The sequence below is a fragment of the Xiphophorus maculatus genome, chromosome 3 (assembly GCF_002775205.1).
Source record: "Xiphophorus maculatus strain JP 163 A chromosome 3, X_maculatus-5.0-male, whole genome shotgun sequence".
Taxonomy (NCBI): Eukaryota; Metazoa; Chordata; class Actinopteri; order Cyprinodontiformes; family Poeciliidae; genus Xiphophorus; species Xiphophorus maculatus.
This window is the reverse complement of record NC_036445.1, coordinates 11,339,537-11,353,668: the sequence shown is the minus strand read 5'-3', so window position 1 is coordinate 11,353,668 and position 14,132 is coordinate 11,339,537. Positions and strand designations below refer to the sequence as shown.

General features: G+C 37.9%; 1 protein-coding gene across 2 annotated transcripts in view; it reads left to right on the top strand.

Moving 5' to 3' along the window:
- The window catches only part of LOC102232099 (ral guanine nucleotide dissociation stimulator-like 2), a 35,243-nt gene that overhangs the window by 15,833 nt on the left and 5,278 nt on the right, over positions 1–14,132 (top strand). For both annotated transcript variants that reach the window (XM_023331389.1, XM_023331390.1), the window contains 9 exons: positions 3,832–3,888; positions 4,907–5,103; positions 6,514–6,623; positions 6,709–6,924; positions 8,064–8,167; positions 8,947–9,031; positions 11,479–11,541; positions 13,855–13,941; positions 14,018–14,050. In XM_023331389.1, coding sequence (XP_023187157.1) covers positions 3,832–3,888; positions 4,907–5,103; positions 6,514–6,623; positions 6,709–6,924; positions 8,064–8,167; positions 8,947–9,031; positions 11,479–11,541; positions 13,855–13,941; positions 14,018–14,050 — 952 coding nt within the window. The remainder of the gene's footprint in view (positions 1–3,831; positions 3,889–4,906; positions 5,104–6,513; positions 6,624–6,708; positions 6,925–8,063; positions 8,168–8,946; positions 9,032–11,478; positions 11,542–13,854; positions 13,942–14,017; positions 14,051–14,132) is intronic.

Genomic DNA, 14,132 nt, shown 5'->3' with positions numbered 1-14,132 from the left:
CTCAGCGGGGCTGAATCTTAGAGACTCTTGAATAGACTCCCGAGCGGCAAACAAAACAAAAGGTATGCCTTCATCCCAGTCTTTTTCTGTTTCTGTACAATATTTTCGTAGCATAGACTTTAACGTCTGGTGCCAACGCTCTAAAGCTCCTTGAGATTCAGGATGATAAGCGCTGGAGACTGTATGCTGTATGTTCAGTTCTTTTAGGACTTGCTTAAAAAGTTTAGACTGAAAATTTGTGCCTTGATCAGTTTGAATTATTCTAGGAAGGCCAAAGGTGGAAAAAAACTTTGTCATCGCTTTTACTACTGAGCTGGAGGTAATCTTACGCAGTGGGATTGCTTCTGGGTAACGAGTTGAGGCACACATTAAGGTGAGCAGAAACTGATTGCCAGATTTTGTGCGAGGAAGAGGTCCAACGCAGTCCATGATGATTCGCTCAAAAGGTTCTCCAACCACAGGTATAGGATGGAGAGGAGCAGGAGGGATAACCTGGTTGGGCTTACCAGTTACCTGGCAGGTATGACAGCTGCGACAATACTGGCGTACATCTGTTTTTAATCCGGGCCAGTAAAAATGTTTCAGAACATTCTGATAAGTTTTTGTTACTCCCAAATGTCCTGACCAGCTTCCTTCATGTGTCAAGGCCAAAATGTGTTTGCGGTAACCTGATGGAATCACAATTTGGTGTACCACATTCCAGTCAGCATCAGGGAGGACAACAGGGCACCATTTTCTCATCAATACTCCATCATTTACATAAAATGCTACTGGTTCAACTCTAGCTTTGTCAGCACTTACAACACTTGAGAAGCACCTTGTAAGGGTTGGATCCACCTTCTGAGCTGCACAAAGCTGTGATCGGGAGATGGGAGAAGAACCAAAATCAGCTTGTCGCACATCTGGTTTCAGCTGCGGGACTGCAGGCAACTGTGTTGTAGCCGGTAGTTTTTTCTCCTCTGAAAAGATTGACATAAGCACACTGTCAGACAAGTCTACATTTTCCTCTGAGATTCCCTTCAATTTTTGAGCCCTGGTGAGCACACAGGAAGTAGAGACAGTAGTCTGTGTTGCGTCTTCCTCCTTAGGAAGGGAGCAGGGGACATCTAATACTTCTAGGGATGGTGTTACCTTACCACCTGCAATATCATTACCAAGTAAAAGGGAAATACCTTTAACTGGAAGCGCAGAACAAACAGCAATGGGGAAAATACCAGAAATCAGTTCTGATTGTAACTGCACCAAGTGTACAGGCCGGGGGGCATAACTCATTTCCAGTCCTTGCAGAACAACACTGTAGCCACAAGATGACAACTCAGAAAATGGTAAGGAATCGGTTAAGATAACAGATTGGGAGGCACCAGTGTCTCGCAAAATACGAACTGGATGTGGATCTGCAAGTTTTCCTGGTAATGAAACATATCCAGTCAGCAAAAAAGGTTCATAACATGGATCGGGACTATAGCTAAGTTCAGCCTTTCCTAGGGTATGAGACTGGTTCTTTATTAACCCCACACCTTTAGGTTTGGTTTGTGTGTTCTGTTCTTTTCGTTTCAAGGCTAAACAATTAGCAATGAGATGACCCGTTTTGTGACAATAGAAACACTCCTTGTCATTTTTTTGAGGAGTTGCTTTGGGTTGCTCAACAGCTGACTTTATAGACACACTTTTATTGAGCACGGACTGAAAGGTAGACTTATGTGTAAGCACATACTCATCAGCTAACACAGCAGCAGAAGACAGTGAGCTTACCTTTTGCTCATTCAAGTGAACAACAACACGTTCAGGTAGACAATTTTTGAACTCTTCCAATAGAACAAGTTCTCTCAGAGTATCAAAATTTGTCACCTTACTTGAAGCACACCAACGGTCAAAGAGACTTCCCTTTTCTCTGGCGAACTCTACATAGGTCTGAGAGGGGCTTTTCGTAAAAGACCTAAATTTTTGCCGGTAAGCCTCAGGAACAAGCTCATACGCTTTCAAAATGGCAGCTTTAACCACATCATACTTTTGGGTGTCTGAAAGAGGAAGGGCGGCTACAACCTCTTGAGCTTTACCATAGATTTTGCACTGTAGAAGCAAAGACCAAACGTCAGGTGGCCACTGTAAAGCCTGTGCTATTCGCTCAAAAGCAGAGAAGTAAGAATCAATCTCTGTCTCTCGAAACTCAGGTACTAAAGAGACATACTTGGTAACATCAAAGGGTCTAATAGAAGAGGGCCCCCTAGAACTACTAGTAGGGCTCTCACTGGTTGTTTGAACTGGAAATCTGGCCTTATACTCAAGCTCTAGCTGTCGAAGCTTTATAGCTTTTTCAGCCTCAATCTCCAACCGTTTAATTTCAAGCTGATATTGCCTGAGTTGTGCTTTCTCCTCAGCCTCAACTTGCAATCTGGCGAGACGAACCTTTAGGCGAGCATCAACTCTGGACCCAACAGATCCAGAGGAAGCCGAGAGGGGATCAAACCTAGGAAGTGTGACAGGAGTCCGAATCCCACCAACCACCTTCAGGTCCCCCTCTGGTGTTAGCTCCTGAGGCCTCTCTGCAAGGTTTGAGGGGCCAGCAGATTCCATCTCTGCAGCAGGCACAGCAACAGTTGGTAGAGCAGATGAGATTGGAATCTGTGAAGGCAAAGATAACACATTCAACTCAACCAGTTTATTCACAATTAGATCCCTTAATTCCTTCTTCAGCAGGTGCTTGGAATAGGAAATGGAAAAGTAACTTGCAATCTCAGCTAAATCAGCTTTACGACAAGATGCAAGTTCTTCAAGAGAAGGTTGTTCCAAGAACTGGTCAATATTAAACTGAGCCATGTCTGAACTAACAACACAAACCTTACAGCAGCACCTCCAGGCAGAAAAGACAAACAAATCTCCCTAAACTGTAGCCACGGGATTGTATTAAATATATCCCGGACGAGCCCCCATTTAATGTTACGACCCGGCTCGGCCAGGGGAAAGGGAAGTAACATTAAAGAAACCTAGGTGGTAAGGTTTAACAGTTTAGAGGTTTTATTGTTAGGGTTCAACAAAAATAAAGGGGTAAAAATTAACAAGAGTCAAAATGTAGAGACTAACAAAAAGGGTACTAAACAAAACAAAGCCCCAAAACAAACAATTGTAAATCAAAGAACTTAACCAAACAAAAATAGACTTTCAGAACAGGGTACACAAAACAAACTACAAATCTCTAACAGAGAATCAAAGATCCCGCACAGGGACAAAGTGAGTGACACAAGCTGTCCAAGCTAACAAAGGTTGTCAGAGCTAACAAAGGTTATCAGAGCTATCAAAACAAGTTTACAGCAGTCAAACCCCTAACAAAGTGGCAAGCTGTCTAAACAAAGAAACAGCCGCGCCTTCTCCCAGGATGTCCTTGGTTCTTAAAGGGAGGCCTCAACAGTGATTGGTGGAGCCGGCAATTGATGACCCAATCACGGTAGGCCTCAGGATGTGACACAGGACAAGCAGGGCAGCACCCACTTCCAGGTGGAGTCAATCTGATTAGCCACTGAAAAACAACAAACACAGAAAAAGGCCACTGGCCGTAACAGAGCTCATTAGGCTAACGTTAGCCTGACCTATTATTTTGGAAATTAGATTCCAATATTTTCATATTGTGGTGTTTGAAATGTCGTTGACGCCTTTCACACTGCTGGGCGCTCTTACTTTGGTGTGAAGAGTGACTGGATATCACCACAGTATCGTCACAGGATTGCCTCTTGAATAAGTTTCATTATTGTTGCATTTCCTAGATGAATGTGTTTGCTGCTGAAAGATCTTATTATTTATTTTTGGCTGAATGAACTTTTTATTTCCTGTTCACAGATTAGAGAATCCGCCTGGGGACAGCGAGAGAAGTCAGACAAGACAATCCTTCAACAAGTGAGTAAAAAAAACCCACCTTATGTCTCGTAAACAGAGGCGAGAAACCATGTAACGACTTCTGCTTCTTGCTTCTGCTGTTGAAAGATTGAATTTTTATTTGACTGTTGGTTTTACTTTTGCTTTGAAGCATTAAGGATTTTCCATAGTTTTGTAATATATTGTAATATGTTTCTGTTATATAAAACCCAGTGAAGTGAGTTAAATTTTTTTAAATTATTTTATTTTTTTCTTTGTATTAAACATTTTTTTATTTGTATTGAATGAAATGAATAAAAGAAAAAAAAAAATTAAATGTGAACATGTGGCTGTTTATAGTTAGTGAAGCTATTATGGATGTTTTGGTTAACATCTGTCCTTATGGATTTGCCCGATCCTTAAGGACAGATCTATTGAGTCCAGTTCTATACTTTGTGCTCTGAGCGACATCATGCTGTATTATTTATTTTACATTATATTTAGAATTCCTAATTGCACTTTCTGAACCTTTGGAAAGTAAAAAACATGTAAACCAAGGTAGTCAAACTATTGTTTTTGTGAATTTCAGTCTCTTTATTGTTTATTTTACAGTGTGACCAGGCTTGTGAAGCTGTTTGTGTATTTAAGTGTGTTGTACTGGTAAATATATAATACAGTACATTTGTGTCTGTATTTAAAAGAAAGAAACATTTTAAGTGACTTCAGTGTTTTTCTATATGGAATCAGTATCAGTTGATACTAAACCTCAGGTATCTGTACCGGAAACGAGAGTGATAAAAGGTGCATCCCTACTTTAAACGCACTCTTTATTCAAATACAGTCATATTATTTGAATAAAATAATATTCAAATAACATTTTTAAAGCAGGCTATCTTATCCTGTTTTAATCTAAATTACTGACTGAATATTTTTGAATATTTTATTTTTCTTTCAACTTTTTTTCCTGCTTCTCACAAGTTATTTTTGGCTCTAAGCAGATTTTAACTAAAGCTAGTAGTCCAGCTGTTTTCCTATCTCCTGTTTCCTCCTGTCCATGCAGAGCAGTGTGTACTGTGTTCAGCACGTGGCTTTCGGAGTATCCTGAAGACTTCAGGAACCTCGGAGATCCCTCTCGTCTGTTGCGTCTGGCTCCTCTGCTGCCTCAGGACTCCTCGTCTGCTGCTGACCTCCGAGCTCGCCTCCTCCGGACGGCCGAGGAGCTCAGTGAGAGAGCCCTGCTCCCCGACAAACACATAGGTCTGTTTTAACGGCTGCTCAAATGAACAGACATTTTCTTTCCACTTTCAATCACAAATGCAGATAACATAGAAAATGACTGAATATTTTAGACATGTTGTCATGGTTTATATTCACTTCTATCATGAATACTAATGGTTTTTCTGTTCCCTCAGTAAAGTTTTATAATGAAAGAATTGGAAGCTGCATCTTCTATAAAGATTTTAAGAAATTTTAGAAAACATAACTATCTCCTTGCAAAAGACTTGACAGCTCTATCTTTACCTCTCTTCAATTCTCCATAAGGTTTAAAAGATTATTTAGAATGAATAATCTTGTTGACAGTGATTATTTTGCTGCATGCTAAGCAGCTAATTAACTCAAAATCCTACCTATTCTTGCTGTTTGCCAGTAAATCGTTCATGTGGCAGCAGCATAGCCTCAAATCCAGCTGGAGCTTTAGTTTGATTGCACAACAACAGGAGTTTGGGAAACACAACCTAATGAGTTTGATTGTTGTTGTCAGTGAAGCTGGTTTAAGCTCTTCTCAGCATGTAGGTCAGACTTCCTCTACACCCCGGTCCAACTATTTTGCCGCAGGAGAATAATAACGCTTTGGCATTTCTTTACTGAGACTAGCATACATAATCTGAAATGCTAATAAACGTTGTTGAATCAACAAAATGGCATCTGGAATAGAGCAACAATAAAAAACAATAAAAGTATTACTGTGTACTGTTTTCACAACTGCTGGAATTGGTTAAAATACCAGTGAGCTAGCTAGCTAGCTGCAGGAAATGTTTACATGTTGAAGTGGTAGAACAATTAGAAAAGTTGTCAAATAAATGCTGGTCAAGTGCTTATGTTTTCATAAAGCAGTTATTTTAAAGGATATTAATACTTTTATGTGTTTTTCAGCCTTCAGAAGTAAAAATGTAGAACAAGTTAGTGTTAGCTAGTTTATGGTAGCCTGTAACCCGGTTACAGGAATTATGACCTTTGTTATAACTATAATTTTAAGCAAAAGTTGTCAGTTAGAAATGCAAAACATTATACTAGAATAAAATTAAGAAATAAATATTGCCCATAATTAACATAAATACAGTTCTTAAAGTAAAGAATTGATGGATAAAGTAACCTAGTACCAAATTATTGAGCTTTAAATTGTGATGTTTTAAAATCATGTGAAACTTTAAAACTGGAATCCAGGCAATGAACGGTCTTTCATCAATATATTTTTTTCTGACTGGAAAATTATTTTGTCATATAAAAAATATGGCTTTATGAATGCAGATAACATTTTACAGTCAGGAACCAGATTTACTTTCCCACGAGAAAACATATTCTCTTTATTTCCCCTGACTGATATCTAAATGTTATATTTCAACTGAATTTTCTGAGGAAATCACTCTGTGTTGTCTGCCTCTGCAGATCAGAGCAGCTCCAGCAGCCCTCCTCCTGATCCTTCAAAGTTTGAACCCACCAGCGTCCTGGGATTCCTTGCTCCTGTCATCGCTGAGCAGCTCACAAAGATAGAAACTGTGAGTTTGCTTTGTTTTTTAGGATTGAAGAGGCTTATTTTAAAACAAATGTTCATGTTGAGGGATGTTTTAATCTTTCTTCTAGGAGCTTTTTGTCCGTCTGGTGCCGTACCACTGCCTCGGCTCGCTGTGGTCTCAGAGGGACAAGAAGGGCAGGGAGGGCGTTTGTTGGTCTGTCCGGGCCACCGTACGGCAATTCAACAAGTTGGCCAACGCCGTCTTAGCATCCTGTCTTTGGCCGACGAAGCTGCGCAGCCAGCAGAGAGCACGACTGCTGGAGAAATGGATCAGTGTTGCAGAGGTCAGCGGACTAAAACCTCGACATCAGATCTCCAAACTACGACGGCGCACTAGGAACATTGTAGATAGAAAAAAAAAGAGTATATTTCTGCCAAAAAAACCTCTGGAATTCTGTGATTAATCACTGAAATTTTCCAGAAATACTTTGAGTTTTCAAAGTTGAAAATTTTTCTAGAAAAATTAACCTAGAAATTTTGAGATTCATCTAAAAAATATTCTAGAATTTTCAAAATAATTGAGTTTTTTTTCTTGCAAATTTGTGACTTTTTGAACTCATAAATTTCATGCTTTTTCTAGAAAATTTCAGTAAAAAAACAAACTAAAATGTTTGACTTTGAAACTCAAGAATGTTCTTGTTTTCTCTAAAATAATTCTGAGATTAATCTAAAAATTTCAGAGTTTTATGGGCAGAAATGTACTCTTTCTTTTTCTTTTCTATTTACAATGGCCCTAACATGTTGCCTTTTCAAAATGTATCATATAAACACATTATTTTATATTATGGAAGATAAAAAATTTACTTTTTCTAAAAAAAAGTTAGTGTTGGCACATCAGTTGAAGTGTGAACGCTCTAAAATATCCCAGTTGTGCCTTTTCACACAACTTGGCTCACATAATCCTCTCACAATAACCCTTTACTCAGGGTACGGTGTGAAAATATAAGTGAACTCATTGATAACAGTAGCTGACAGAAAAACAGGTTGTGTAGAAACCTGGTTGTTTGGTTGTTTTCAGGAACAAAATGCAAAAAGCAAAACTCATCCTGGCTTCTTCTAGAAATACTGAGAGTTTAAAAAGAGCTAGTAACTCTGATTACATTCACTTCCATCTGTGTATTTACATATTTGTGGGTAAATGATGATAAAATATCAAACTTATTTGTAATATTAGTAGCAGTTTGCTGTTGAAAAACCTTTAGGATCAAATACAGCTTGCAGTTTGAATTACAGGAGCAGCTTCTTTAATGAAAAGGTAACTTCCTGTGTTTGTTGGAAATGTGGAGTCATTAACTGAAAGTGTAACTTAAAGCGAGATAGACGCTGCAGCACACGCACACACACATCCGAAGGTGTTTTCTGTTGCAGCATGACTTCAAGCAAAGGCCTTTATTCAGCAGTCCTGCTCTGTGTGTTTGAACAGGAATGCAGAGCCAGGAAGAACTTCTCCTCCCTGTACGCCGTCGTGTCGGCGCTGCAGAGCAACCCCATCCACAGGCTGAGGAGGACCTGGCAGGAAACGGACAGGTGTGTGTTAACCAAATTCATCTCGTTAACGGATCATGAGAAATGCTGTTTGTGTAGCTATAGCTGGATTTTCGGTTCGTCATCTTGCTGGAAAATAAATGTTCTCCGACGTTGTCGTTCTCTTGCAATCCTCCATGATTTCCAAACATTTTGCTACATTTATTCTACCTTGTGTCTTTACAAGCCTTCTGGGAAGCAGTACCTTAGCTTAGCATGATGCTTCCACCAGTGTTTGATGTCCATCAAACAGAGTCATGTCTGATGACCAAATAACTCCATTTTGGTCTCATCAGACCAAAGAACTTTCTTCCACTTGACCAAAGAGTCTCCCCACGTGACTTTTGGCAAAACTAATACAGCCTTGATCTGAGTTTTCTTCAACTGTGGCTTTCTTATCGCTGCACTTAAAACTTTTATCAACATGTTGTGTTTCTCTGATCTTTGTTCGTTCATCTGAGGCTTGCTTAGATGCTTGTACCTCATAAAGTTTTTATAAAATCTATGTGAACATATACTTTCTTAATTAATTGTGAATCTAACATGAAGGAAAGATGAAGGTCAGAATCTGGAGTTGTCTAGTACTCACCAAACCAGTTACTATAAAAATATAGTTTAAATCTCTGTTACTGAATATAAAACTTTTTTCCAGGTTAAATATGCCTTCAGCTTTCTGACACTCTCAGCTGTGCTTGCACAATCTTCCTTTATTACACTTTTGTTACCTTGAATAATTCAAGAACACACATGAATCTTCCACTGACAGTTGTTTTCTTTCGCAGAGAGGCCTTGAGGAGATACGAGGAGCTGGCAGAAATATTCTCAGACAAGGACAACTATTCACAGAGCAGAGAACTCCTGAAGGAGGTGAGTTGTTGTGGGAATAAAGAGCGCATTAATGACAGTGGAAATAAATTACTCTGTGTGCCTGGAAAGCTGAATCATGCTAAAACTGCTGATATAATCTCAACTGCTTCAGTGAGGAATCTGAGCACTCAGGGTCACGGCGCAGCACGAAACTACCCAGTCAATTGTGAATTGATGTGTTTATTTAGAGATTTGCTGTTTGCAGATTGACACGTCAGTGATAAAAAGTGAGATCTCAGCAGCTCTTTTTTGTGATGTTCTGAATTTGTTTCAGAGCTATTTTCTTCTGAGATGGGCGCTCCTGGCTGCCGTCTGATGTTTTTACTGCTCATCTTTTCATTGCCTCGCGTAAAAATCTTCAAAAGTCCTTATTTCTGCAGTTTTTCTTGTGTCCCTTAATGCGCTTTAGTTGCTACGTGTAAAGTAAATGAATGGAGGTGGGTCGGAAAGCATTGCAGTGATTAAATTAAACTCTGTTTTGGGTCTTTTTGCAACAACAGAGTTTTGCAAATTGCAGTTTGTGTGAATCCCCTCAAGAAACAAACGCTCAGTGCTTTCCCAGCGTTTAATATCTGTGTTGGAGATAACGTCACAGGAATGACAAAGCAGCCTCTGTGATTACTGGCATTTCTGGTGAAGACATAAAAAAAAAAACTTTTTCTAAAGGTAACTTTCATTGCAGTAGCATTATTTCACACTGGAATATTTAGAAAAATCCAACCATTTATTTGAGAAAAAATACAAATTTAAGAAAGATATTTAAAACTTCCATAAAACAACGAAAGCTCAAAATTATTCATGCTGCTGGCACATTTGAATTTCAATTAACATTTAACCAATCATCTCACAAAAAATATTATTACAATATAAAAGAAGTATCTTTTTTATCTTTATTACATTTTAAATAAAAAGTAATGTTAAAAATTATTAATACACTTTTCAATAATATATGTATTTTTAAGGGCATAACTTTGATCAAAGATTTTTTTCTAATGGCTGACTGGCTTTTTTTTTTTTTTTACAATTTATATTTGATGATCCGCTACAAGTCTTTGAGGTTGGAAAGCCTCTGTTTCATCACCCTAATCTTTAGCTATTTCCACCAATTCCCTGTGAGATTCAAGTCAAAACTCCCTGAGGGCGACTGCAAAATGTTAATATTATTTCCTGGGAAAAAAAATCTGTTTGGTGGAACTAATAAAATACTAAAAGCTACCAAAGAACTTAGTTCAGTTCAGTCTGTACAAATTTTGTATATAATTTAGTCTAAATGTATTTAATTCATCCAGTTAATTCCAATTCAATACAGTACCTAAGCTTCAGAACATTCAACACCAATTAGTAAAAAGTTCTCTGTGTAAGAAATGTCCTAACAAAATGTTAAGAGTACATGAAAGAGCCAGACAACCACAGAAACACTGGGCCAAGTGCGAAGGAATAATAAATAAATTTTCTGCAACAATCATGAACAGGACGCTTCGATGATATTATACAGGCAGATGAAGGATATTCCAGAAATGTGTTTAATATGGGATTTAAAGGAGGTAAAATTATGAAATTCTGAGGAAATTATTGTATAGGCAAGCCTGAGCACCTAAAAAATGGGAAAGATGGTGGTTCATTGGTTCACGTTTTTGTCAGCTGGCTTTATTCACTGGCAAAATGTAATATAACAATGAAATTATTTGTTTGTTTAAGAAAAAGAGGGAAAATCCATCCGCAATGTTGCACCATCTTGTTACAGCAACAAAATGTAACGTAACACTCATAATGTAGGATGAGTCATATTTTCTTGCTCTTTATTTTCTCTGTGATAAAAGATTGTTGATATTACAGAAGAAGATAAAAGGCACTTGAAAACAAACCCTAACTATTCTGACTTTATTCACCAAATAGAGATTTTTTTACTCCAAATTTCATCGTCTACATAAAAATCACTTAAATCCAACATGTTCCTCCAGAAAGTTGGTTCTCTTCTCTTGCTAAATTTATTTCAGTGGCTCTACTCTTCTTTTGTAGAAAAATGTCAGGTTTCCTTTTGTTGTCCTCCAAGTGGCCAAAAAGCAGACTGCACATTTAAAATTCTCCAAATTCTTATAATTAATTTATTTTCACCAGATAACTGGAGATTATTCAAGCGGAGAAGGAACATACACAATTTTATCAGTTTGTTACTATTATAGGTCAAATCCAAGTATAGCTGTTAAAATACTGGCTGCGGCACAAGAATCGCTTTTTTTTTTCTTAGCGTAATGAACGTTGTCATCACAAGAAAACAATTTGAGATAACAGTTATTTTGCCCAGAATATACAGTATGTATGGCATTGTGACTTTTAGTTTTATTCAGCTAGATGCATAATATAAGATAAACATGTCAATAAAAATTCTCCTTCTGTTTAGACTCAAGTGAATAAATGGAAAGTTTCCCCTTGTCCGTGTCCTGCAGGAGGGAACCTCAAAGTTTGCCAACCTTGACAACAGGATCAACAACAGACACCACAGCAGCAGGGTGAGTAGAGTGGAAACGCTGGTGATAGAGGCTGATCTGATAGAGGAGAATCGTGTCCAACATCTTCCTGACAGCTGAGGCTCTGGTTGCTCATCTCAGCTGCAGAGGGATGAAAGCTAGCAGCTTCAAACACTCAGAAACGCTGAGTTCACATCCACAGTTCTCACCGGACTGCCACAAGCTTTCAGGGTTACCTCACCAAGACGTTTTAGGAGCAGCTTAGAAACGACCTCTCTGATGTACGGACAAATAAAAGAGAAGTATTTTCACCAACTTTACGGCCCACGTCTGTGAATACTAAACATTTCAGCCTGAGGGGCCGCTCGTCCCCACAGGCCTTCATGGCCGACTTTTTGAAATTTGCAGCATGATGTAACACCATGTAAAAGTGCACAGAAACGCTCTGTGCTTAGAGGTTACATTTCAGGTGGATTTTAAGGCTTGTGGAAGAGTGGATGTTACAGTACCTTCAAAAGTTATCACACCTCTTGCACTTTTTCCACATTTTATCGCATTAAAACTAAACAGTAAAGGAAGGAAAAGGGTACATCCTTTTTTTAACATACAAAAATCTGAAATGTAAGACCAATATATATAAAATTCAGCATGACTGGAAATCCCTTTCAGAGTCCATCTGTTTCTAAAAAAAAGATTGTAAGAAAAAAAGCAAGTTCTGGTCTACAAGCAAAACACTAAGTGTGTCAGAAAGTCAATGGCAAATTATCGAGGCTTCGTTAAATTAAGTTGTACTGTTTAGCACGCTGTGTTCCGGCCAGATGATTATTTGTGTTGCGCAATGTTCTCACTACCCCCAATAAGCTCTTAACGAATGCTAAGTGCTATCAGCATCTACAGAGGGAGACGGCGAGGAATGGAAAGAAGAGAAAGAAAAAAATGAAAAGTGTCAAAAGTGTGGGATTAATTTAAAATATATATTTTATGCTTATTCCTCTTTTTTTTTTACTGCAAAATGAAATTGCCGTTTCACAACTCAGCAGGAAACATTCAGACATTTTGTTTCCTTTCCTTTGATGCTTAACTTTTATCTGTGTTTGTTAGAACACAACCTGGCATGGAAATATTTTTGGCTAACATTATATGTACTCTGATCAAAAAGTGTAATGACGTAAAATACAAATAGATTAGAAATATTAATTAATATTTATCTAGTCATAAATTTGTTTTCATATTTCAAACTGGAGTCTAAAAACGAAGTATAATACAGACAGTGTTTAAATTAGCCTCAATTTATGTTTGGTTTTTAATTATTGAAAGTTAACATGAAATGTTTGATTTCTCATCTATTTTACATGTAAAAAATAGTTGTTCATACTTCAAACCTTAGACTAAAAGTGGTAAAGTGATTTTATGCAATAAAATTTGTTCTCATTGAAAAACAAACAGAATTGTTTTTTACTAGCATTTTCTCTTTCAAATATTTCTTTTAATAGCTTATACTGTAAAGCCGGACAATGTTTGGGGCATTGCGAGACTATTTGTCAAAATAATTGATATATTTATTACTAATGTAATTAAAGTTTCTTTAAAAAAGAAAACAGAAGTGAGGACAGGAGACAAAACTGCTGCATAAACAGATTTCAGAATAAGAACTTGAATATAAACGTCTAACTGCTTGAAGAAAAAAAGTCTGTAGCCGAAACGTCGACACTGATGTTGAACTTTATTCAACAAGTAAATTAGCATCTAAAAATATCTAAAAGGTAAAGGTAATTTTATTTATATAGCACACTTCCAGCAACAAGGCAATACAAAGTGAATTAAAAGGAAGGAAAAAAAAGATAAAAGAATCTATCCAGATTAAAATGAAATTAGGGGAAGCTAAGTGTGTCAATGTTTTTATAGTCAGCAAAAATGCTCCAGTGCTAAACAAAAGCAGAGGTTTCAACGTGTCAAAAAAAAAAAAAAAAAAAACGTGTGAAAATGTCTATGTGGTATAAATATTTTTTCAAGGTGTTGCATATGTGCATATTCAAATTGCCACAAAAATCCACTTTTAAAAGGTAAAACAAAGTTTTAAAGCTGGATACTATTCTAACAACGCTAAATGCCATGTTAAGTCATTGATGGTGAGGTTTGTAGCTGAACTGCTGGTGGATCAGTGGTTTTAAAGAGGATTCTTGAAGGGAATCGAGCAACAAAGTGAGACAGTGAGCTGTGATGTACGCTCCTGTGTGAAAAATAGCTGCAGGCAGCTGCTCTGAAATTCACCTGTTGGTGGGCCCTTTGGGTTGTGAATGAGAACCTCAGGGGGAACTAACGAAAAACATGTGTGTCCTTTTTGTTTTATCCCAGTCCAACGCTCAGGGCACCGTGCCCTACCTGGGAATCTTCCTCACAGACCTCACCATGCTGGACACGGCAGTCAAAGACCGGCTGGATGTAAGTTGATCTCATCTGTGGGATCCATGTAACAGCACTCAGGCTGACCTAACGCATCCTGTCACTCCCTTTGCAGAACGGCTACATCAACTTTGACAAAAGGAGAAGGGTAAGTGACACAATATGCAAAATATATTTCTCTCAGCTACAAATAAAGGGGGGGTTAAAGTCTAAAACGAGTGGAGCAGAAA